This window comes from Electrona antarctica (assembly GCF_951216825.1).
Source record: "Electrona antarctica genome assembly, contig: scaffold_372, whole genome shotgun sequence".
Taxonomy (NCBI): domain Eukaryota; kingdom Metazoa; phylum Chordata; class Actinopteri; order Myctophiformes; family Myctophidae; genus Electrona; species Electrona antarctica.
In genome coordinates this window covers 95,564-121,702 of record NW_027638747.1, presented here as the reverse complement: position 1 = coordinate 121,702, position 26,139 = coordinate 95,564, and the positions used below count along the sequence as shown (strand labels likewise).

Genomic DNA, 26,139 nt, shown 5'->3' with positions numbered 1-26,139 from the left:
AACAGGGCCAAACTGGGCTTATTTCGCTGTGAAAGTGACATTTAGGCACGGAGTTGGAAAACCTTGTCTGAACCCCTCCATCCTTCCTGTAGCTGCTCAGACTCTGCTTCTCTGCCCCCAGCCAAGCTTATAGGCCTGCAGAGTGTCTAGTTTTGAAGATACAGACTCTGCTAAGCAAAAGTGAACAGGGCCAAACTGGGCTTATTTCGCTGTGAAAGTGACATTTAGGCACGGAGTTGGAAAACCTTGTCTGAACCCCTCCATCCTTCCTGTAGCTGCTCAGACTCTGCTTCTCTGCCCCCAGCCAAGCTTATAGGCCTGCAGAGTGTCTAGTTTTGAAGATACAGACTCTGCTAAGCAAAAGTGAACAGGGCCAAACTGGGCTTATTTCGCTGTGAAAGTGACATTTAGGCACGGAGTTGGAAAACCTTGTCTGAACCCCTCCATCCTTCCTGTAGCTGCTCAGACTCTGCTTCTCTGCCCCCAGCCAAGCTTATAGGCCTGCAGAGTGTCTAGTTTTGAAGATACAGACTCTGCTAAGCAAAAGTGAACAGGGCCAAACTGGGCTTATTTCGCTGTGAAAGTGACATTTAGGCACGGAGTTGGAAAACCTTGTCTGAACCCCTCCATCCTTCCTGTAGCTGCTCAGACTCTGCTTCTCTGCCCCCAGCCAAGCTTATAGGCCTGCAGAGTGTCTAGTTTTGAAGATACAGACTCTGCTAAGCAAAAGTGAACAGGGCCAAACTGGGCTTATTTCGCTGTGAAAGTGACATTTAGGCACGGAGTTGGAAAACCTTGTCTGAACCCCTCCATCCTTCCTGTAGCTGCTCAGACTCTGCTTCTCTGCCCCCAGCCAAGCTTATAGGCCTGCAGAGTGTCTAGTTTTGAAGATACAGACTCTGCTAAGCAAAAGTGAACAGGGCCAAACTGGGCTTATTTCGCTGTGAAAGTGACATTTAGGCACGGAGTTGGAAAACCTTGTCTGAACCCCTCCATCCTTCCTGTAGCTGCTCAGACTCTGCTTCTCTGCCCCCAGCCAAGCTTATAGGCCTGCAGAGTGTCTAGTTTTGAAGATACAGACTCTGCTAAGCAAAAGTGAACAGGGCCAAACTGGGCTTATTTCGCTGTGAAAGTGACATTTAGGCACGGAGTTGGAAAACCTTGTCTGAACCCCTCCATCCTTCCTGTAGCTGCTCAGACTCTGCTTCTCTGCCCCCAGCCAAGCTTATAGGCCTGCAGAGTGTCTAGTTTTGAAGATACAGACTCTGCTAAGCAAAAGTGAACAGGGCCAAACTGGGCTTATTTCGCTGTGAAAGTGACATTTAGGCACGGAGTTGGAAAACCTTGTCTGAACCCCTCCATCCTTCCTGTAGCTGCTCAGACTCTGCTTCTCTGCCCCCAGCCAAGCTTATAGGCCTGCAGAGTGTCTAGTTTTGAAGATACAGACTCTGCTAAGCAAAAGTGAACAGGGCCAAACTGGGCTTATTTCGCTGTGAAAGTGACATTTAGGCACGGAGTTGGAAAACCTTGTCTGAACCCCTCCATCCTTCCTGTAGCTGCTCAGACTCTGCTTCTCTGCCCCCAGCCAAGCTTATAGGCCTGCAGAGTGTCTAGTTTTGAAGATACAGACTCTGCTAAGCAAAAGTGAACAGGGCCAAACTGGGCTTATTTCGCTGTGAAAGTGACATTTAGGCACGGAGTTGGAAAACCTTGTCTGAACCCCTCCATCCTTCCTGTAGCTGCTCAGACTCTGCTTCTCTGCCCCCAGCCAAGCTTATAGGCCTGCAGAGTGTCTAGTTTTGAAGATACAGACTCTGCTAAGCAAAAGTGAACAGGGCCAAACTGGGCTTATTTCGCTGTGAAAGTGACATTTAGGCACGGAGTTGGAAAACCTTGTCTGAACCCCTCCATCCTTCCTGTAGCTGCTCAGACTCTGCTTCTCTGCCCCCAGCCAAGCTTATAGGCCTGCAGAGTGTCTAGTTTTGAAGATACAGACTCTGCTAAGCAAAAGTGAACAGGGCCAAACTGGGCTTATTTCGCTGTGAAAGTGACATTTAGGCACGGAGTTGGAAAACCTTGTCTGAACCCCTCCATCCTTCCTGTAGCTGCTCAGACTCTGCTTCTCTGCCCCCAGCCAAGCTTATAGGCCTGCAGAGTGTCTAGTTTTGAAGATACAGACTCTGCTAAGCAAAAGTGAACAGGGCCAAACTGGGCTTATTTCGCTGTGAAAGTGACATTTAGGCACGGAGTTGGAAAACCTTGTCTGAACCCCTCCATCCTTCCTGTAGCTGCTCAGACTCTGCTTCTCTGCCCCCAGCCAAGCTTATAGGCCTGCAGAGTGTCTAGTTTTGAAGATACAGACTCTGCTAAGCAAAAGTGAACAGGGCCAAACTGGGCTTATTTCGCTGTGAAAGTGACATTTAGGCACGGAGTTGGAAAACCTTGTCTGAACCCCTCCATCCTTCCTGTAGCTGCTCAGACTCTGCTTCTCTGCCCCCAGCCAAGCTTATAGGCCTGCAGAGTGTCTAGTTTTGAAGATACAGACTCTGCTAAGCAAAAGTGAACAGGGCCAAACTGGGCTTATTTCGCTGTGAAAGTGACATCGAAATTTCACAGCGAAATAAGCCCAGTTTGGCCCTGTTCACTTTTGCTTAGCAGAGTCTGTACACACAGAGAAGTCTTGGGCTATTTCTATGAACACCTTGCTGGGTTAATTTCGTTCAGCCATTATTCTGGTTTATTTGGTTACTGTAAACACACTGCTGGGTTGTTCTGTCTACCCATCACCCTGGGTAACCCCTGGGTCAAAGCGCTTGAACACCTGCCTGGGTTATTTTAACCCAGAGGTTGCTGGGTTAATTTCGTTCAGCCATTATTCTGGTTTATTTGGTTAATGTAAACACACTGCTGGGTTGTTCTGTCTACCCATCACCCTGGGTAACCCCTGGGTCAAAGCGCTGGGTTATTTTAACCCAGAGGTTGGCTTTATTGATTTTCCCACTTGATTGATTGATTGATTGAAATATTTATTAACAGTTTGCAGAATTACAGTACATTTCAAGCACAAACTCAATACAAAGGCTGTTAAGTGTGTGAGTGGACGACGACGGGGGGGGTGGGGGGTCTCAAGGTTCGGGGACCCCCAGGGACCCCCCAGGGACCCCCCACATGGTAACTTAAGGCACTTCTGGTTGTCGGGTTGAGATATAACCTACATATTCTGATTCAGCGCCATTGGTTTAGTGGGGGTAGAAGGAGTTTTGGAGCAAAATGACTAAAATTCGAGAAAATATGAATTTTTTAAACTTTCAAACAGCAATTTGACCCATTTCTAAGTCTTCTAGACAGTTAAAACTAACACCATTAGATTTCCCTTACTTGACATAGGGGGGGAAGTGTATTTAGAGGAATCCTTACAAAATTGGATTTTTAGTGGCCTCCAACGCGTTAAAATCAATTAAAAATCCAAAATTTGTCCGTTTGTTTTGAGCAGGCAAATTTCTTCTTCGTCTCATCAAGCTGAATCCATTGAACTTGGTCATGAGTCTCTACGACACTTCTAACTATTAAAGGTCACGCCCATGACCCCCGTGCGGCGTCAAGCCCCTTTTAAGCTATAGACGACAGGGAAAAACCAATTTTTCTAAAACAAAGGGTGTCTATCCATGTCTGAAGCACGGGGAATCCAATGGAATTGGTTTCAAGTCTCTACGACACTTCTAAATATTTTAGATATTTTTTTAGACACGTTTTTTGGACCCCACAAACACAAATATTTTTTTTTTTTTATAAAAACTACTTATTCTGACTCACTTCTTCACGCTGGATTTAATGGAATTGGTCCCGTTGAAAAGAAATGTTCTGTTATTTTTCTAGCCTCTCTAAGGCCACTAAGTCAAAAACCATTAGATATTAGAGGCCCATATTTTAGTATGTTCTATAGCTTGTCAGGACGAACAATCTGATATGTGTTTCTCCACACACGGTCATGTGGTTCTGAAAACTAGGGTTAGACTTTGAGGCGCGATAGCTCCTCCCACAAAGGTCGAAAATGGGCGTGCCTTACATCCACGCATAGCTATCGATTTGACGAACGCGCCAATATGTGTCTCCCCGCACACGGACCTGTGGTTCTCAAAATTAGGGTTAGCATTTCACCATTCAATACACTCTAAGGTTTACCATGTCTATAAAGCTTGTGGATTACAGGTCAGAGTTGGAGAACTCTTGCTACGGGTGTCGCACGAGAAGGGCGGACCTATCGGAGCGTAGATCTTGGAGAGCTGTACGCGCCCATGTGAATTACTTGGCTGACGGACCTATCGTTCCTGAGCTATCGCGCATTGAAAACTAACCCTAACGCTAGCCAATTAAGAGAACCGTAAGTCCGTGTGCTGGGAAACACATATCAGCGTGTTCAGCTTGTCGTGCTGAGTCCGAAAATGGTCTCACTTTTTTCCAGACGTGTTTCGAGGGCAAGGGACCGATAGTAGGCGTTTACACCCACTTCCTGACATTGTAGAGAGATGAGACCACAACCGTTGGAATCGGGTCGAAAAAGTAAGTGGGGATACATACCCCTTGATTATTTTAAAACATTTGAAATATATCGTTTCTGGGTGCATTTGTGACACTGGGTGCATTTGTGTCCAAAACGGTTGAGAAATTAAAGAGTTACCATGTGGGGGTCCCTGGGGGTCCCCAGGGGTCCCCGAACCTTGAGACCCCCAAAAACGCCCCCAGGGGGGTGACACGACTCCAACAAACCCACCCCTGTGCAAAACGGTTGAGAAATGAAAGAGCTACCATGTGGGGGTCCCTGGGGGTCCCCAGGGGTCCCCGAACCTTGAGACCCCCAAAAACACCCCCAGTGGGGTGACACGATTGGATATGTACTGTAATTCTGCAAACTGTTAATAAAACAATCAATTGATTAATTGCGTACAAAAGGAAACAAATTAACAGCCTGAACAGAAAAACACATTTGTGACATTTGCCAGTGGGACTGTGTGTGTGTACCTTTAAGTTCCCAGTATGCCACTCGCGCGCGCTTTGGGATTTTCTGTTTATTAGATCTAAAAGCTTTTCTTCAATATAGCTGTTGTCTGAGGAGGCAATATAACTCTGTTTTGTACTTTCTACGTCACTTCCCAGCACCCGCCCGGCGCGCGCACACAACACATGTGACACACACACACACACACACACACGTTACAGAAAAGCGCGGGCTGACTCGGCTGAGCAGTGAACAAACCACCAACAACAACAACAGGGTTCAGCTCAGTTCACCCGACCGGCGTTTATCCATCGTGAGTTTTATTTTTATTACTTGTATTAAACTACTATGAGGCCTAGCTTTGCTTTAGCCTCCATGTTGACAAAACAGAAACGAGACGTCATGGGATAACTATCATAGCATATGATAGTTATGATTCATAGGCTACTATGAGCAGAGGGGCTAATGGCTAGCATGGTTAGCATGGTGTTATCCTCGGTGACCGGCAGTGTTGACAACATAGCATGCATGGTTAGCATGTTGCATGCATGAGAAATAGGGACAATACACCGTGAATGATTACATTGACTTCATGTAAAGATAGTTATTTCGTCTGCTTTATACTGCTTTTACTATATACGGCTATATTTTTGTATTCTACCGGCAGTTAGCCTCGGTGACAGGCAGCGTTGTGCCTAAACATAGCATGGTTAGCATGTTGCATGCATGAGAACAGGGACAATACACCGTGAATGATTACATTGACTTCATGTAAAGATAGTTATTTCGTCTGCTTTATACTGCTTTTACTATATACGGCTATATTTTTGTATTCTACCGGCAGTTAGCCTCGGTGACAGGCAGCGTTGTGCCTAAACTAGAATAGGCTTTGCAAGCTAGAACCAATTTCGATAGTTATTTGTTTTTGAAGTGCAAACGCAGGTTGCCTCATCACAAATTATTACTACATTCGCTAAGTTTACAATAAATGTCAAGTCATTCTGTTTTCTAATTTAGATAATCTGATTTAATTCTAGTCATGGAGTTTCACCATGGACAGTTTTGTTGCAGAGATGCTGACTGCATGGCAACTCTCTAATTTAATTGAGACATTTAAAGGTAAATACATTTTTATTGAGGCAATGTTGTACTATAAACTATTTTGATATATTTTAAGGAAGCCATATCCAGTTTGTTACTAAATCCACACCATTTGTTGCTAAAAAACAAAATTGCAGATTTACAAGCTCACAACAGATTGCATTGTGAGTTTGTAGATATTTCTGGCTGCTAATCCTCCCAAAAATGTGGACGACTATGTCAATAAAATAAAAAAATCATTGTTTTGATTTTTTTTTAATAATTTTTTTTTTTTATTATTAAAAAAAATCAAAACAATGATTTTTTTTTTTTTTTTTTTAATACGTGGTGCCAAAGTTTGTTTTCGCCATTGAGAATGCATTTGGCGTTTAAATTCAATAACTCAGAAACTATAAAACATTTCAAAGTAAAAAGTTCCAGCATGTGTCTCCACAGTCAGCTGAATTATAAAAAATGTGAATGGATTTTCTAGGTGAAAGTGATTTTTGGGCAGTTTTGCATGGGCTCTCAATGTGTTTTAAAATTGTAATAATTGTGACTGGCCTACATTTGTAACAACATTTACTTATTTCTTTATTTTCATTCTTGAATTTCAGAGGAGGAGGTTGATGAGGAGAGTTTCCTATTGTTGGACACCAATGCCATTGCAGCACTAATACCAAAAATCGGACAGCGTGTCAAGTTTCAGAAACACCACAAGGAACTTGTGAGTAAAACATTTTAGGTTTGATCGGAAGTTTTTGTAATGATGGCATATACATGCTTCCGCTGCAAAGAAGCCATAGCCGGTGATGCCAAGGCTCTGTTTATTCATTTGAGGGCAGTGCATTCCATGACTTCTGCTTCAACATTTTGGCAGTGCTATGAAAATGGTTGCAGGCGGACTTTTGGGTTTGTGCGGTCTTTCAGAAGACACCTTTTGAAAGACCATCCTGTTGTTCCAGGCCAGCATCATGGCACTGAACAGCATTCCAGGGGGGCCTCAAGAGCATCTGTAGAGAGCACATCTGTTACCATGAATGTAGAAATGCATAATACAGCAAATTCTGATCCTGAAGAGGCTTTTGTGCAACAGGATGATTACTGGGATGACCTAGAACAAGAAACCATAATGGACAGAGTAGCTGAGTTTTTAGCAACCCTTAAGGCTAAATCAGCACAGACCTACAGTACAGTCCGTTTTGTTGTGCAACATACAACCAGCTTGGTTTCGGACATTGTCGGTTCACTACAGAGGAAGACTTTGTATCTGTTCGAAAGATTTGGTCATAAGGATGATCCCGCGGTAGAAGCGCTTGCCCATGATTTTGAGGCAGCAGCTAGTCCATTTGAAGGGTTGGAATCTGAATTCAAACAGATGAAGTATTTTGTGAAGTCGGGCAACTTCATTGAGCCGGTAGAGGAGATGTTCCCTGGAGGCTCCTTTGTGCAGAGAAGGGCCCCTGCTACTGGGACAGTTAGACAGGTCTTACTGCCAGACGTGTTTTATCGTGTCCCCCTGAAACCTCTGTTGCAAAAAGTGCTCGAGATCCCTGGCATTTTGGATGCCATCTTTGCCTGGCAGCAAAGAGAAGATGGAGTCCTTTCAGACTTCTATGATGGGGAATACTGTAAGCAGCATCCTCTCTTCTCCAGCAAAGTGTCTGTTCCACTTGTAATCTATAATGACGACTGTGAAACGGTAAATCCACTGGGGGCAAAGGTTGGCGTTCACAAGTTGGGGTTCATTTACATGATGATCAAGAGTTTGCCCCCAGAGTTTTCATCAAAACTCTCATCACACTTTCTGGTGGCAGTTTACAAAGTGGATGATGCCAAATCCTATCAGGTTGATGCTGTGCTGCGGCCAGTCATAGAGGAACTGAAGGATCTTGAGGTCAATGGGATAACTGTAAACACACCTCACTTTAAGGGTGAAATCAGGTTTGCAGTTGCCCAGTTGTGTGGGGACAATCTTGGTTTGAATGCCATACTTGGATTTACAGAGGGCTTCAATGCTAATTATTTCTGTCGCATCTGCAAAGCACACAGGACTACAACACAGTCACAGACAAAGGCAGATGCAACCCTGATGCGAAATGAGGCAAATTACGCGGCTGATGTTCGCTGTCATAGCTTGTCAGATACTGGTGTTAGCAGGGACAGTATTCTAAATAATTTGTCCTACTTTAATGTCACACACAACAAAGTGTTGGATATCATGCATGACTTGTTGGAAGGGGTGGGTCCATTTGAGCTGAAGTTGGTGCTCGCCTCCTTGATTGAGGACAAACACCTCACACTTGACACACTCAACTTCAGGATAACCAGTTTTGATTATGGCTTTTCTGATGTCAAGAACAAGCCATCTGTGATTGGGAAGCAGGAACTTAAAAATCCTTCAAGGGCAATGCGTCAGTCTGCATCCCAAACATGGTGTCTTCTCAGGCATCTTCCGTGTATGATTGGGGACCTCATACCGGAAGAGAATAAACACTGGGAGCTCTTGCTCCTCCTTCTGGATTGCATGGAAATAGTTTTCTCTCCATCTCTGACACAAGAAGTTACCGTTTATTTAGCTGCCATCATTGAAGAGCACCACTCTCTGTTCCTTGAGCTGTACCCCGATAGGCACCTTCGTCCAAAGCATCACTTCATGGTGCACTATCCAGAAGCAATTCGACAGTTGGGACCCCTGATTCAGTTCTGGTCAATGCGCTTTGAAGCCAAACATGCATTTTTTAAACGCATCTGCCACATCACCTGCAATTTTAGAAATATTTGCAAGACAATGGCGTTTAGGCACCAAATGACTCTCTGCTATTCCCTCCTCGCTGGTTCTGTATTCAAACCAGAAACTGAAATTGGTCCGGGTCACAGCACTCTGCTGGCTGAAATGGATGGTTTTGGTGAGGTACAAAGTGGTCTTGAAGATATCCCACCATTTACTGAAACATTTGTGCCAAATTGGGTCAATGTTAACGGTACAAAATACAGACCTGGCATGACAGTTTTTCTGTCCTATGATGATGATGGAGAGCCTCAGTTTGGCTTAGTGAAAAACATTGTAGTCATCAATCAATCAGTCAAGCTTGTTGCCCAAAAGTGGGACACTGTGGGTTTTGATAGGCATTTGTTTGCTCATTGCGTTGAGGCAACCACTAGTGTCTTTGCTGTCGACCAGAGTTCTCTTATGGACTATCACAGTCTCCATGCTGTGAAATCGTACAGAGATGACAGTTACTACATTTCGCTTAGATACAGAGTCTATTAACCACTGTATCCATATTCTGGGGGGCGATTTGCAAAAAATAGCAGATCTACAAGCTCCAAGCGGGCCATTTGGAACATGTTGTGAGCTTGTAGTTCTGCTATTTTTGATAAAGAGAATTTGAGTAGAGATTTAGTGTTGACTGGAAAAGCGGTCCAATTACATACAGGTTACATTTGTGTTTTTGTATGGACATAGTGTTGGGTGCTGGCACATGCACACATGGCATCAACGCATGGTGTTGTGTGCTGGCCCACTACGTCTTTCTTTTATCTGTTCTGTGTTTTTATATGGACATAGTGTTGGGTGCTGGCACATATGCACACATGGCATCAACGCATGGTGCTGTGTGCTGGCCCACTACGTCTTTCTTTTATCTGTTCTGTGTTTTTATATGGACATAGTGTTGGGTGCTGGCACATATGCACACATGGCATCAACGCATGGTGCTGTGTGCTGTCACACTATACACTCTGTCTTTCTTTTATCTGTATTGTATTGTACTGTATGTGTCATTGTATGTTTAGTTTTACTACCATTTTAAGAGCCTGCTCAGGGACTACAGATGTAAATTAGCTTATGGCCAACTCTGGCACATTTACATGGAAGTGAAAACTGAAAGCACTGCTGCTGATTACTTATACTGATTACTTACTACTTAATTACTTACTTACATGTGGCTAGACAAATTTAGGACATTTGTGATGGCATTGCCTGATCCCGCAACTGTGAATACAGTTGACGGAAGTTGGCTCTGTCTCATCTGTATGTTTTAAGAAGTCTTTGGAATAGAGCGTCGCAGTCCCGCCCCTTACCATGGCCCAGGAAATGATTCTCCGTTCATTTTCCTCATAGACGTTTCAGAAAGTATTTATTTAAAGACGTTTACGCCGCGGACAAAGCCAACTCTTGTCGTGACAAATCATGACAACAAACCTTTCGGGCCAAACAAAGAATTAGAAAGTAGAAAAAACCGCAGGTTACAACACTTTGTTGTTTTTCTTCTATGTAATTATTTGTGTGTTATGATTTGTCACGACTCGAGTTGGCTTCGTACGACGCTTAAAAGGTCTTTAAAGACTGTCTATGGGAAAAATGCATTGGGATTCATTTCCTGGTCCATGGTAAGGGACTGCGACGCTCTATAGTCCATTAATTTAACTATGATTCTCTACAGATTAACACACCAAGTTTTGCAGAGGGTTCTCAAGGTGCTTCTATGGCACCGGCACCAGCACCAGTGGAAGAATCCACATTCAGAATCCACAACGGCACCAATGTAGGAATCGACAATCTACAACCAACCTGTGTGTTGAACCTGCAGCTGGTACCAACATTTGTAAGTTGTTGGGGTCGCTGTTCTACACAAGTCACACAGGATTCAGTTGCATATTTGGCCACTCTGGCACGGTTTTTATTTCACAGAAAAGGTAGAGACAAGGTAAGTGCATCTAGACTAGACAACAGTTCATTTCTTCCTTTTCAGCGGGGGGGGGGGGGGGGGCAGCAAGGAGGAGCAGCAGCAGCGGACCAGCGGATGACCAGCCGAGGACCGTATCAGGTAAGTGGGTTTCTTTTATGGTTTTCCTTCCCTCCCCTCTAGGACAGCCTTGCTATTCCAGGTTTGCATAATGTGCAGCCTTGCCATTCCAGCCAAGGCGGGGTTTTGCATAATATGCCAAATCAAATGCAACTAAATAATAATGTATTTTCTTACAGGGGGGAGGAGGAGCGTCTACCGGTAAGTAGGACTCATGCCAGGGCTTCTCATCGAACACAGGTGGGGGTTATAGGGAAAGTTCAGTGCCATAGCCTCAGAGCCCAACGGTGTCATACATCCAGTATTGGAACGGCCTGTGAGGTAAGAGAATACACATTACTACCTTATCATCATCATCATCATACTGCTATTTAGAGAGGGGGGGAATATGGGTCTGTCTTACCGTGCGCCGTAGGTACTGTATGCGTGCTTCCCCGGGAGAGTTGTGAGATTGAGAGAGGCAGGGGATTATATACTACCTGGGCGTTGGCCCACAGGTGTCAGGTAATCTGGTAGATGAATAGGCGGCGTGGGAAGTACCGCCCATTCTGTATGATTCCAAGCTGACAGCGCGTCAGCCCACCTCCCTCCCTCTTAAGTATTGACTAAAAAAATCCCAGTGAAAATGCAAAAAAATAAACTTAAAAAAAGAGAACTTAAAAAAACATTTTATAATATTATTATTTTTAATTTTACAGTACCACACAGTTCTTGTCCTAGTCTAGTCTTTGTCTTTTTTCTATGCCCTTTCTCTTGTCTTTCTTTTCTTTCTGCAGACTGCACTCCTGAGCCAGTGTAACTCCTGAACCTAAACATTTGAGAAAGAAAAAAGTCCTCAAAAGAATTTGGCAGTTTTTCATTGTGATTCATTATGTTTTATAGTCAATACGCCAGATTCTGCAAGACACACTTCAGGGGAGGGAAATACTACGGAGTTTGGATGTACAGAGCTCCATCAACACCAAGCAGAGAAAGTCCCTAGCGAGACTTCTTGTAGCTCACCTGATTTCCACCCATGGTGAAACGTGAGTGAGCTGTATATGAATTGTTCTGTGAACATACACTTTTATACATTATGTTATTGAATCGTATATTTGACAATGATAACCGTCTCATCTTTACACTCTTCTTTGACAAACTTCAACCGTCTATTTTAACAGGCCAAACAGAGACATCAAGAAAGTCCTTGCCATGGCATTGGTGCATGACTTTCCCTGTCTTCTAGCTGCTACAGGCAGTGGCTATGTAAGTTAATCCGTCAGCACACAAAACAGAACACACACACCTACCAAGTTTTTCCTAGTACACAGTCCCGCACACATTTGTGGACTGCTCATCAAAATCCCATGTAACCTTCTTCATGGTTTATGCCAATTTAAGATGAATAAAATCTGTTTTACAGGGAGCTTGGTACGCAGTTGCTCGAAAAAATAAACCTGCTACAGGTTTCCTGGAGGAGCGCTTAAGGAACATAAGGAAGCGCATCAGAAAACAGAGACAGCTTGCACACGCCCATGAGCATCAGGAGGAACAGACCGTCCCTGGTGTACCAGGTAATATTAATAACCATGTAAAGTATTCCCAGCAGGCCAGAATGGACAAATGCAAGTGATTATATAGACTTCTGAACAGACCTTATACACTGATGTGATGTAAACACAGGTGCTGCTATAATTAATCTGATGACCCCTGTACTACATTCAACAGAACCCGATGTGTCCTGTGAAAAACTGAAAGAAATGGTGGAATGGCTGAAGAACAATAGATTTCCAGTGTCTCAAGTTGAGGAGTACATGAAACAGACAGCTATACAAAGAGGCAGGTGGATTAGGGATGCCCCGAGGAGCGTCCAGGAAGTCTTGACGGAGTTCCCTAGGCTTGTAGATCCCGGCATGGTAAGAAATTATTTGAACTGTTGAAGTCTGTTTAACCACTCCTACAGTATATACTTTGTAGAGTCTGCCTGGGATCTATACTTGGTCCACTCCCTCTACACCTGCCGAATATTTGCAATATAAATGTGCATCACAGCATGACACATTGTGAACTTGTTTCACTGAATGTTCACCTATTTTTCCAAAATGTTTACCTATTATGACCTGACCAGAAGTATGCTATAAGTTTCATTTGGTTAAGTAATAATACACAATCTAAGAATCATAGTATTTAGGTCACAGGACGGGTGTTGACAATCACAAACATTGACTGACTCTTACCCCTAACCCCTTTCCAGGTACAGTACAAGTCCATATCATTTCTTTAAACACTCTTGTACTATTGTTTTTCCAAAATGTATCAGATATCACAAGACTTCCAGCAGCTTTATCCAGAGGCGGGGGCGAAACTGTTCGAGAACTGGCCTAGTATGAGTGACCGAATCCTTGAAATGGCCCAGCGAGAGGGTAAACTGCCCCCAGTGTATGATGACATGACACCAGGTAAGCCATTTCTTGCTTTGTTACGAACTCTCACACAGGTTTGGGGTCCTTACGAATTGTAACGATTGCGGTTCATTAACTGTCTCATTCCTTAATTGTGCCCTTTAATGATTCCTATAGTGGGTTCCAAATGAATTTTAACAGGTCTGTAACTCTTGTGTACAAATATAACTATTTGTACACTGATGGAACGTTTCAGGTCCATTTGGTTCCATTTGTACACACACTGAGTTATGGTTGTCCTTGAAATTGAAATAGTTTAAGAACCAACAGTATTGCAATTGTACAGCAGACGGACGTGAAGTCCACATACCAGCTCTGACAATGTGATTACAATCTGGTTCCTCTTATTCCTCCGATTCCGAATCTCAACCCTACGTGTGTACACACACACAGACAGATGTGTTTTAGCACATCTACAAGCTTGCATCACGTCCCAATGAGACTCGTGAGTTTGTAGATCTGCTATTTTTGAGGCGCTAGCCCCTCCTATGCCCAGCTTTGTGTCTGTGTGTACCCCAAATCTGTGATGTGACTATAAAGATTCTGATTAGATGTCACATCTAACATGTCATCAACATTCAACACAAGGGCATAAAATATTGCTTCAGAAATGTCTCTTTATATTATTGGCATACTATTTAGATATTGATGTTAATATGTGTTCTTCTTATATTGCGTAGAAAGAGCTTTGAAGGTCCTGCCGTGTCTGCTTCCTCCATCGTCCTATAAGATTGGAAGAAAAAGCCACAGACCCACCATCGATGAGTCCTGCAAGGCCTTTATTAACATCCAACCAGTAAGTTTTACTTTGTCTACTTCAAATAACACAGGGAAGCTGGCAGAACCTTCACTAAAACCTGGGACAATGCTCCACACATCCAGACTCTTCTCCCTTCTTGGTCCAAAACTATGTAATGAACTTCCCATTGCAATCAGAACTGCAGACTTGCACCCAACCTTCCACCATTGTCTGAAAACCCACCTCTTCAGACTCCATCTCAGCCCGCACCACTGACCATAGCACTTAAACTAGCTTCGACGACCTTGCAGGCTTATGTAAAGGCTAATTGTGTAATTGTAGATGGGTTGTTATGTAGACAAATACCAGGTCATTATTGATCTGGCATTCTAGTGTCTATGTTGTGTTTCAATGTATGGATATTCTTCTGTTAGACGACAGATGTTAATCTCTTATACTTATGATCCTAGATGAGTATTTCTATGTTTTTGATGTATTACCTTGTATTGTCCTCGCTTGCTGTAAATCGCTTAAATTGTAATAATGTTGGGTGTTTCAGTGTTACTATTAGCATTTTCATATCTCTCTCTCTTTCGGTCTCTGTCTCTCTCTCTCTCTCTCTCTCTCTCTCTCTCTCTCTCTCTCTCTCTCTCTCTCTCTCAACAGGTGGGGACCAACATGGTGCAGTATCTCGAGACAGCAGATCCTTTACCGCACATTTTGTGTCTTGGCGATGAGAAGACCATAAGCCAGGCCTTCGCCATTGTGTCGGACAACGCAATCGAAACGGACACTTTGTTGGGTGCTGTAGACCTTTGTTTTAAGGCTTACTATGTGTTTCAAATGCATTACACAGTGAAGTGTCGCCCCACCTGGGAGTTTATCCAAAATGCCATGTATGACATTGCTGGACAGGAGTCCTCAATTGTGAAATTTTTGAGGACATCAATTGCAGCCTAGTGTTATGTTTTCGTTTATTTTTTATTTTTTTGTATTGGGGAATTTGAGCATCAGGGAAATAAATTGTATGAAAAATAAATTAGAAAAGCAATAAAAAAAACGGGGCAGGGCAGCAAATGTATATCTAAATACTAATTTGGGCAACTAAAAACAGTCTGGGGTACTGACAAAAGCAGGTTAAACATCCCTTTAATTTATTTTAATTGTATTTACCTCATTGTGTTTATTTGATTGAATATACTTTATTTATTTAATATACTTTATTTGTATTTATTTAATATACTTTATTTGTATTTATTTAATATACTTTATTTTTTATTTAGCTTGTTCATTTAATTGTTCCTGTTCGTTTAGCTCTTTTTTTGTAACTGAGGGAAATTAATGGAGGGTGTGCTCATGCACACACACACTCTCTGTGGATGTGTTTTTATTCATTCAGAATGGTCTCGATTCTGGAGACAATGGTGGCGGGTTATGAAAAGTGTTCAAATGTGATCTTTGTACATACCCTATTGTGCTGAATATAAGACCAAAATTCGGCACAATACGGTAACATGTTTTATTTTCTTGTAACAAGTTGCACAAATAGTTGATCTGCATGCTGGCTGTCGTACGCCTGGGAGGTTTTCTACCGTTACCTCATTACCAAAAACGTGTTTTTAGTGAAAGGCCGGAATGCCAGGGATGTGTTTACGTGTTTTGTGTTTTTATTCATTCAGAATGGTCTCGGTTCTAGAGACAATGGTGGTGGGTTATGGAATGTGTTCAAATGTGATCTTTGTACATACCCTAGGTATGTACAAAGATCACATTTGAACACATTCCATAACCCACCACCATTGTGAACTGAATGAATAAAAACACAAACACATCCCTGGCATTCCGGCCTTTCACTAAAAACACGTTTTTGGTAATGAGGTAACAGTAGAAAACCTCCCAGGCGTACGACAGCCAGCTTGCAGATCAACTATGTGCAACTTGTTACAAGAAAATAAAACATGTTACTGTATTGTGCCGAATAAGACCACCCCCATTGTTCAAGACTCATTTGTGGAAAAAGAACATTGAATGTCAAAAAAATTGGTCTTATATTCAGCACAATACGGCCTATTGTGCTGAATTTAAGACCACATGTTTTCTCTCCAATGGAAATATCTAAAAAACAGGGATGTATTGTAATCAGGGATTAGAACATTTGACATTCAATGTTCTTTTTCCACAAATTAGTCTTGAAAAATGGGGGTGGTCTTATTCGGCACAATACGGTAACATGTTTTATTTTTTTGTAACAAGTTGCACAAATAGTTGATCTGCAAGCTGACTATGTCATGCAGTTTTGGCTGTCGTACACCTGGGAGGTTTTCTACTGTTGCCTCATTACCAAAAACGTGTTTTTATTGAAAGGCTGGAATGCCAGGGATGTTTTTACGTGTTTTGGGTTTTTATTCATTCAGAATGGTCTCTAGTCTGTACTGGAGACAATGGTGGCGGGTTATGAAAAATGTTTCATATCGTTGCTGTCCGGAGGAAACCTCATAACTCAATTTATTTTACTTTTCATAACTAAGTGCTATTGAACACCCTAAAAGTAGTAAAAAAAACGCATTGGACAAAACCCAATTCCATTGGACCCTCAAACTGTCTGCTAAAACGGCTAACTCCACCACCTCGCTTTGTCATGCAAGTAATTGACAATATCTAAAGTCACAACACCCACTTTGATGAGGCAGTATTGCATCGTTTAAAAATATGAGGTTTTCTTCATTTCCTGAAAAATGAGTTTGGAGTTGGGGTTTCCTCCGGACAGCAACGATATGTGAAATTGCTTTATATATTTTATGACATTTCTGAAAAAAGCACTACGTCTGTAATCCACTTAACCCTTAGCCAATGTCCAGGCTCTGCCATGAGCCAATTGATGCTGGTCTAGTAGACGGCAAAGTCGTACTATATTTCTGACCCCCTCGGGGGTGTGTGTCTTGTAGTCTGGTGGACACTGTAAAGTGTAAAATAATTAATGGAGATTGTTCAAAATAACAAATAAATAATTTGTATACATTCATGGTTTGGAAATAATGTTACACTATTATTATTATTAATTTAAATCACTAACTTGGGTTAAATGAACAACCCAGTGTATGGTTTATATGTAACCCAGTGATATGGTTGATTTCAATCACTAACTTGGGTTAAATGAACAACCCAGTGTATGGTTTATATTTAACCCAGCGATATGGTTGATTTCAATCACTAACTTGGGTTAAATTAACAACCCAGTGTATGGTTTATATTTAACCCAGCGATATGGTTGATTTCAATCACTAACTTGGGTTAAATGAACAACCCAGTGTATGGTTTATATTTAACCCAGCGATATGGTTAATTTCAATCACTAACTTGGGTTAAATTAACAACCCAGTGTATGGTTTATATGTAACCCAGTGATATGGTTAATTTCAATCACTAACTTGGGTTAAATTAACAACCCAGTGTATGGTTTATATTTAACCCAGCGATATGGTTGATTTCAATCACTAACTTGGGTTAAATGAACAACCCAGTGTATGGTTTATATTTAACCCAGCGATATGGTTGATTTCAATCACTAACTTGGGTTAAATTAACAACCCAGTGTATGGTTTATATTTAACCCAGCGATATGGTTGATTTCAATCACTAACTTGGGTTAAATGAACAACCCAGTGTATGGTTTATATTTAACCCAGCGATATGGTTAAATGAACAACCCAGTGTATGGTTTATATGCAACCCAGTGATATAGTTAATTTCAATCACTACATTGGGTTAAATAAACAACCCAACACATGAGTTGAAATGATCCAACTCAGCACATGGGCTAAGCTAACCCAGCATGTGTGTGGTCCAAAACGAAACCAGGGGCTGGGTTAAGGTTGGGCTATTTTTTAACCCAGTAGTTCTAAGTGTGTATCTTCAAAACTAGACACTCTGCAGGCCTATAAGCTTGGCTGGGGGCAGAGAAGCAGAGTCTGAGCAGCTACAGGAAGGATGGAGGGGTTCAGACAAGGTTTTCCAACTCCGTGCCTAAATGTCACTTTCACAGCGAAATAAGCCCAGTTTGGCCCTGTTCACTTTTGCTTAGCAGAGTCTGTATCTTCAAAACTAGACACTCTGCAGGCCTATAAGCTTGGCTGGGGGCAGAGAAGCAGAGTCTGAGCAGCTACAGGAAGGATGGAGGGGTTCAGACAAGGTTTTCCAACTCCGTGCCTAAATGTCACTTTCACAGCGAAATAAGCCCAGTTTGGCCCTGTTCACTTTTGCTTAGCAGAGTCTGTATCTTCAAAACTAGACACTCTGCAGGCCTATAAGCTTGGCTGGGGGCAGAGAAGCAGAGTCTGAGCAGCTACAGGAAGGATGGAGGGGTTCAGACAAGGTTTTCCAACTCCGTGCCTAAATGTCACTTTCACAGCGAAATAAGCCCAGTTTGGCCCTGTTCACTTTTGCTTAGCAGAGTCTGTATCTTCAAAACTAGACACTCTGCAGGCCTATAAGCTTGGCTGGGGGCAGAGAAGCAGAGTCTGAGCAGCTACAGGAAGGATGGAGGGGTTCAGACAAGGTTTTCCAACTCCGTGCCTAAATGTCACTTTCACAGCGAAATAAGCCCAGTTTGGCCCTGTTCACTTTTGCTTAGCAGAGTCTGTATCTTCAAAACTAGACACTCTGCAGGCCTATAAGCTTGGCTGGGGGCAGAGAAGCAGAGTCTGAGCAGCTACAGGAAGGATGGAGGGGTTCAGACAAGGTTTTCCAACTCCGTGCCTAAATGTCACTTTCACAGCGAAATAAGCCCAGTTTGGCCCTGTTCACTTTTGCTTAGCAGAGTCTGTATCTTCAAAACTAGACACTCTGCAGGCCTATAAGCTTGGCTGGGGGCAGAGAAGCAGAGTCTGAGCAGCTACAGGAAGGATGGAGGGGTTCAGACAAGGTTTTCCAACTCCGTGCCTAAATGTCACTTTCACAGCGAAATAAGCCCAGTTTGGCCCTGTTCACTTTTGCTTAGCAGAGTCTGTATCTTCAAAACTAGACACTCTGCAGGCCTATAAGCTTGGCTGGGGGCAGAGAAGCAGAGTCTGAGCAGCTACAGGAAGGATGGAGGGGTTCAGACAAGGTTTTCCAACTCCGTGCCTAAATGTCACTTTCACAGCGAAATAAGCCCAGTTTGGCCCTGTTCACTTTTGCTTAGCAGAGTCTGTATCTTCAAAACTAGACACTCTGCAGGCCTATAAGCTTGGCTGGGGGCAGAGAAGCAGAGTCTGAGCAGCTACAGGAAGGATGGAGGGGTTCAGACAAGGTTTTCCAACTCCGTGCCTAAATGTCACTTTCACAGCGAAATAAGCCCAGTTTGGCCCTGTTCACTTTTGCTTAGCAGAGTCTGTATCTTCAAAACTAGACACTCTGCAGGCCTATAAGCTTGGCTGGGGGCAGAGAAGCAGAGTCTGAGCAGCTACAGGAAGGATGGAGGGGTTCAGACAAGGTTTTCCAACTCCGTGCCTAAATGTCACTTTCACAGCGAAATAAGCCCAGTTTGGCCCTGTTCACTTTTGCTTAGCAGAGTCTGTATCTTCAAAACTAGACACTCTGCAGGCCTATAAGCTTGGCTGGGGGCAGAGAAGCAGAGTCTGAGCAGCTACAGGAAGGATGGAGGGGTTCAGACAAGGTTTTCCAACTCCGTGCCTAAATGTCACTTTCACAGCGAAATAAGCCCAGTTTGGCCCTGTTCACTTTTGCTTAGCAGAGTCTGTATCTTCAAAACTAGACACTCTGCAGGCCTATAAGCTTGGCTGGGGGCAGAGAAGCAGAGTCTGAGCAGCTACAGGAAGGATGGAGGGGTTCAGACAAGGTTTTCCAACTCCGTGCCTAAATGTCACTTTCACAGCGAAATAAGCCCAGTTTGGCCCTGTTCACTTTTGCTTAGCAGAGTCTGTATCTTCAAAACTAGACACTCTGCAGGCCTATAAGCTTGGCTGGGGGCAGAGAAGCAGAGTCTGAGCAGCTACAGGAAGGATGGAGGGGTTCAGACAAGGTTTTCCAACTCCGTGCCTAAATGTCACTTTCACAGCGAAATAAGCCCAGTTTGGCCCTGTTCACTTTTGCTTAGCAGAGTCTGTATCTTCAAAACTAGACACTCTGCAGGCCTATAAGCTTGGCTGGGGGCAGAGAAGCAGAGTCTGAGCAGCTACAGGAAGGATGGAGGGGTTCAGACAAGGTTTTCCAACTCCGTGCCTAAATGTCACTTTCACAGCGAAATAAGCCCAGTTTGGCCCTGTTCACTTTTGCTTAGCAGAGTCTGTATCTTCAAAACTAGACACTCTGCAGGCCTATAAGCTTGGCTGGGGGCAGAGAAGCAGAGTCTGAGCAGCTACAGGAAGGATGGAGGGGTTCAGACAAGGTTTTCCAACTCCGTGCCTAAATGTCACTTTCACAGCGAAATAAGCCCAGTTTGGCCCTGTTCACTTTTGCTTAGCAGAGTCTGTATCTTCAAAACTAGACACTCTGCAGGCCTATAAGCTTGGCTGGGGGCAGAGAAGCAGAGTCTGAGCAGCTACAGGAAGGATGGAGGGGTTCAGACAAGGTTTTCCAACTCCGTGCCTAAATGTCACTTTCACAGCGAAATAAGCCCAGTTTGGCCCTGTTCACTTTTGCTTAGCAGAGTCTGTATCTTCAAAACTAGACACTCTGCAGGCCTATAAGCTTGGCTGGGGGCAGAGAAGCAGAGTCTGAGCAGCTACAGGAAGGATGGAGGGGTTCAGACAAGGTTTTCCAACTCCGTGCCTAAATGTCACTTTCACAGCGAAATAAGCCCAGTTTGGCCCTGTTCACTTTTGCTTAGCAGAGTCTGTATCTTCAAAACTAGACACTCTGCAGGCCTATAAGCTTGGCTGGGGGCAGAGAAGCAGAGTCTGAGCAGCTACAGGAAGGATGGAGGGGTTCAGACAAGGTTTTCCAAGTCCGTGCCTAAATGTCACTTTCACAGCGAAATAAGCCCAGTTTGGCCCTGTTCACTTTTGCTTAGCAGAGTCTGTATCTTCAAAACTAGACACTCTGCAGGCCTATATCAGCCCAATATCAATATCAGCCCAATATCAATATCAGCCCAATATCAGCATCAGCCCAATATCAGCATCAGCCCAATATCAGCATCAGCCCAATATCAGCATCAGCCCAATATCAGCATCAGCCCAATATCAGCATCAGCCCAATATCAGCATCAGCCCAATATCAGCATCAGCCCAATATCAGCATCAGCCCAATATCAGCATCAGCCCAATATCAGCATCAGCCCAATATCAGCATCAGCCCAATATCAGCATCAGCCCAATATCAGCATCAGCCCAATATCAGCATCAGCCCAATATCAGCATCAGCCCAATATCAGCATCAGCCCAATATCAGCATCAGCCCAATATCAGCATCAGCCCAATATCAGCATCAGCCCAATATCAGCATCAGCCCAATATCAGCATCAGCCCAATATCAGCATCAGCCCAATATCAGCATCAGCCCAATATCAGCATCAGCCCAATATCAGCATCAGCCCAATATCAGCATCAGCCCAATATCAGCATCAGCCCAATATCAGCATCAGCCCAATATCAGCATCAGCCCAATATCAGCATCAGCCCAATATCAGCATCAGCCCAATATCAGCATCAGCCCAATATCAGCATCAGCCCAATATCAGCATCAGCCCAATATCAGCATCAGCCCAATATCAGCATCAGCCCAATATCAGCATCAGCCCAATATCAGCATCAGCCCAATATCAGCATCAGCTGATATTATATCATATTGGGCTGCTTCTCTGCCCCCAGCCAAGCTTATAGGCCTGCAGAGTGTCTAGGGCTGATGCTGATATTGGGCTGATGCTGATATTGGGCTGATGCTGATATTGGGCTGATGCTGATATTGGGCTGATGCTGATATTGGGCTGATGCTGATATTGGGCTGATGCTGATATTGGGCTGATGCTGATATTGGGCTGATGCTGATATTGGGCTGATGCTGATATTGGGCTGATGCTGATATTGGGCTGATGCTGATATTGGGCTGATGCTGATATTGGGCTGATGCTGATATTGGGCTGATGCTGATATTGGGCTGATGCTGATATTGGGCTGATGCTGATATTGGGCTGATGCTGATATTGGGCTGATGCTGATATTGGGCTGATGCTGATATTGGGCTGATGCTGATATTGGGCTGATGCTGATATTGGGCTGATGCTGATATTGGGCTGATGCTGATATTGGGCTGATGCTGATATTGGGCTGATGCTGATATTGGGCTGATGCTGATATTGGGCTGATGCTGATATTGGGCTGATGCTGATATTGCGCTGATGCTGATATTGGGCTGATGCTGATATTGGGCTGATGCTGATATTGGGCTGATGCTGATATTGGGCTGATGCTGATATTGGGCTGATGCTGATATTGGGCTGATGCTGATATTGGGCTGATGCTGATATTGGGCTGATGCTGATATTGGGCTGATGCTGATATTGGGCTGATGCTGATATTGGGCTGATGCTGATATTGGGCTGATGCTGATATTGGGCTGATGCTGATATTGGGCTGATGCTGATATTGGGCTGATGCTGATATTGGGCTGATGCTGATATTGGGCTGATGCTGATATTGGGCTGATGCTGATATTGGGCTGATGCTGATATTGGGCTGATGCTGATATTGGGCTGATGCTGATATTGGGCTGATGCTGATATTGGGCTGATGCTGATATTGGGCTGATGCTGATATTGGGCTGATGCTGATATTGGGCTGATGCTGATATTGGGCTGATGCTGATATTGGGCTGATGCTGATATTGGGCTGATGCTGATATTGGGCTGATGCTGATATTGGGCTGATGCTGATATTGGGCTGATGCTGATATTGGGCTGATGCTGATATTGGGCTGATGCTGATATTGGGCTGATGCTGATATTGGGCTGATGCTGATATTGGGCTGATGCTGATATTGGGCTGATGCTGATATTGGAAACCTTGTCTGAACCCCTCCATCCTTCCTGTAGCTGCTCAGACTCTGCTTCTCTGCCCCCAGCCAAGCTTATAGGCCTGCAGAGTGTCTAGTTTTGAAGATACAGACTCTGCTAAGCAAAAGTGAACAGGGCCAAACTGGGCTTATTTCGCTGTGAAAGTGACATTTAGGCACGGAGTTGGAAAACCTTGTCTGAACCCCTCCATCCTTCCTGTAGCTGCTCAGACTCTGCTTCTCTGCCCCCAGCCAAGCTTATAGGCCTGCAGAGTGTCTAGTTTTGAAGATACAGACTCTGCTAAGCAAAAGTGAACAGGGCCAAACTGGGCTTATTTCGCTGTGAAAGTGACATTTAGGCACGGAGTTGGAAAACCTTGTCTGAACCCCTCCATCCTTCCTGTAGCTGCTCAGACTCTGCTTCTCTGCCCCCAGCCAAGCTTATAGGCCTGCAGAGTGTCTAGTTTTGAAGATACAGACTCTGCTAAGCAAAAGTGAACAGGGCCAAACTGGGCTTATTTCGCTGTGAAAGTGACATTTAGGCACGGAGTTGGAAAACCTTGTCTGAACCCCTCCATCCTTCCTGTAGCTGCTCAGACTCTGCTTCTCTGCCCCCAGCCAAGCTTATAGGCCTGCAGAGTGTCTAGTTTTGAAGATACAGACTCTGCTAAGCAAAAGTGAACAGGGCCAAACTGGGCTTATTTCGCTGTGAAAGTGACATTTAGGCACGGAGTTGGAAAACCTTGTCTGAACCCCTCCATCCTTCCTGTAGCTGCTCAGACTCTGCTTCTCTGCCCCCAGCCAAGCTTATAGGCCTGCAGAGTGTCTAGTTTTGAAGATACAGACTCTGCTAAGCAAAAGTGAACAGGGCCAAACTGGGCTTATTTCGCTGTGAAAGTGACATTTAGGCACGGAGTTGGAAAACCTTGTCTGAACCCCTCCATCCTTCCTGTAGCTGCTCAGACTCTGCTTCTCTGCCCCCAGCCAAGCTTATAGGCCTGCAGAGTGTCTAGTTTTGAAGATACAGACTCTGCTAAGCAAAAGTGAACAGGGCCAAACTGGGCTTATTTCGCTGTGAAAGTGACATTTAGGCACGGAGTTGGAAAACCTTGTCTGAACCCCTCCATCCTTCCTGTAGCTGCTCAGACTCTGCTTCTCTGCCCCCAGCCAAGCTTATAGGCCTGCAGAGTGTCTAGTTTTGAAGATACAGACTCTGCTAAGCAAAAGTGAACAGGGCCAAACTGGGCTTATTTCGCTGTGAAAGTGACATTTAGGCACGGAGTTGGAAAACCTTGTCTGAACCCCTCCATCCTTCCTGTAGCTGCTCAGACTCTGCTTCTCTGCCCCCAGCCAAGCTTATAGGCCTGCAGAGTGTCTAGTTTTGAAGATACAGACTCTGCTAAGCAAAAGTGAACAGGGCCAAACTGGGCTTATTTCGCTGTGAAAGTGACATTTAGGCACGGAGTTGGAAAACCTTGTCTGAACCCCTCCATCCTTCCTGTAGCTGCTCAGACTCTGCTTCTCTGCCCCCAGCCAAGCTTATAGGCCTGCAGAGTGTCTAGTTTTGAAGATACAGACTCTGCTAAGCAAAAGTGAACAGGGCCAAACTGGGCTTATTTCGCTGTGAAAGTGACATTTAGGCACGGAGTTGGAAAACCTTGTCTGAACCCCTCCATCCTTCCTGTAGCTGCTCAGACTCTGCTTCTCTGCCCCCAGCCAAGCTTATAGGCCTGCAGAGTGTCTAGTTTTGAAGATACAGACTCTGCTAAGCAAAAGTGAACAGGGCCAAACTGGGCTTATTTCGCTGTGAAAGTGACATTTAGGCACGGAGTTGGAAAACCTTGTCTGAACCCCTCCATCCTTCCTGTAGCTGCTCAGACTCTGCTTCTCTGCCCCCAGCCAAGCTTATAGGCCTGCAGAGTGTCTAGTTTTGAAGATACAGACTCTGCTAAGCAAAAGTGAACAGGGCCAAACTGGGCTTATTTCGCTGTGAAAGTGACATTTAGGCACGGAGTTGGAAAACCTTGTCTGAACCCCTCCATCCTTCCTGTAGCTGCTCAGACTCTGCTTCTCTGCCCCCAGCCAAGCTTATAGGCCTGCAGAGTGTCTAGTTTTGAAGATACAGACTCTGCTAAGCAAAAGTGAACAGGGCCAAACTGGGCTTATTTCGCTGTGAAAGTGACATTTAGGCACGGAGTTGGAAAACCTTGTCTGAACCCCTCCATCCTTCCTGTAGCTGCTCAGACTCTGCTTCTCTGCCCCCAGCCAAGCTTATAGGCCTGCAGAGTGTCTAGTTTTGAAGATACAGACTCTGCTAAGCAAAAGTGAACAGGGCCAAACTGGGCTTATTTCGCTGTGAAAGTGACATTTAGGCACGGAGTTGGAAAACCTTGTCTGAACCCCTCCATCCTTCCTGTAGCTGCTCAGACTCTGCTTCTCTGCCCCCAGCCAAGCTTATAGGCCTGCAGAGTGTCTAGTTTTGAAGATACAGACTCTGCTAAGCAAAAGTGAACAGGGCCAAACTGGGCTTATTTCGCTGTGAAAGTGACATTTAGGCACGGAGTTGGAAAACCTTGTCTGAACCCCTCCATCCTTCCTGTAGCTGCTCAGACTCTGCTTCTCTGCCCCCAGCCAAGCTTATAGGCCTGCAGAGTGTCTAGTTTTGAAGATACAGACTCTGCTAAGCAAAAGTGAACAGGGCCAAACTGGGCTTATTTCGCTGTGAAAGTGACATTTAGGCACGGAGTTGGAAAACCTTGTCTGAACCCCTCCATCCTTCCTGTAGCTGCTCAGACTCTGCTTCTCTGCCCCCAGCCAAGCTTATAGGCCTGCAGAGTGTCTAGTTTTGAAGATACAGACTCTGCTAAGCAAAAGTGAACAGGGCCAAACTGGGCTTATTTCGCTGTGAAAGTGACATTTAGGCACGGAGTTGGAAAACCTTGTCTGAACCCCTCCATCCTTCCTGTAGCTGCTCAGACTCTGCTTCTCTGCCCCCAGCCAAGCTTATAGGCCTGCAGAGTGTCTAGTTTTGAAGATACAGACTCTGCTAAGCAAAAGTGAACAGGGCCAAACTGGGCTTATTTC

General features: G+C 44.3%; 2 protein-coding genes across 2 annotated transcripts in view; one reads left to right on the top strand and one right to left on the bottom strand.

Moving 5' to 3' along the window:
* Positions 1–11,883: 11,883 nt before the first annotated feature.
* LOC306917757 (uncharacterized protein) lies at positions 11,884–15,027 on the top strand (the record flags this gene model as incomplete). Its single annotated transcript, XM_079530668.1, has 7 exons — positions 11,884–11,912; positions 12,048–12,132; positions 12,290–12,440; positions 12,595–12,782; positions 13,187–13,325; positions 14,009–14,124; positions 14,734–15,027. Exons 2-7 carry the CDS (start codon positions 12,079–12,081, stop codon positions 15,025–15,027), a joined length of 942 nt encoding a protein of 313 aa, XP_079386794.1. The 5' UTR covers positions 11,884–11,912; positions 12,048–12,078.
* Positions 15,028–15,536: 509 nt separating this feature from the next.
* The window catches only part of LOC306917756 (uncharacterized protein), a gene marked incomplete at both ends in the record, with an annotated part of 28,646 nt that continues 18,043 nt past the window's right edge, over positions 15,537–26,139 (bottom strand). The window contains one exon of the mRNA XM_079530667.1: positions 15,537–15,544. Coding sequence (XP_079386793.1) covers positions 15,537–15,544 — 8 coding nt within the window. The remainder of the gene's footprint in view (positions 15,545–26,139) is intronic.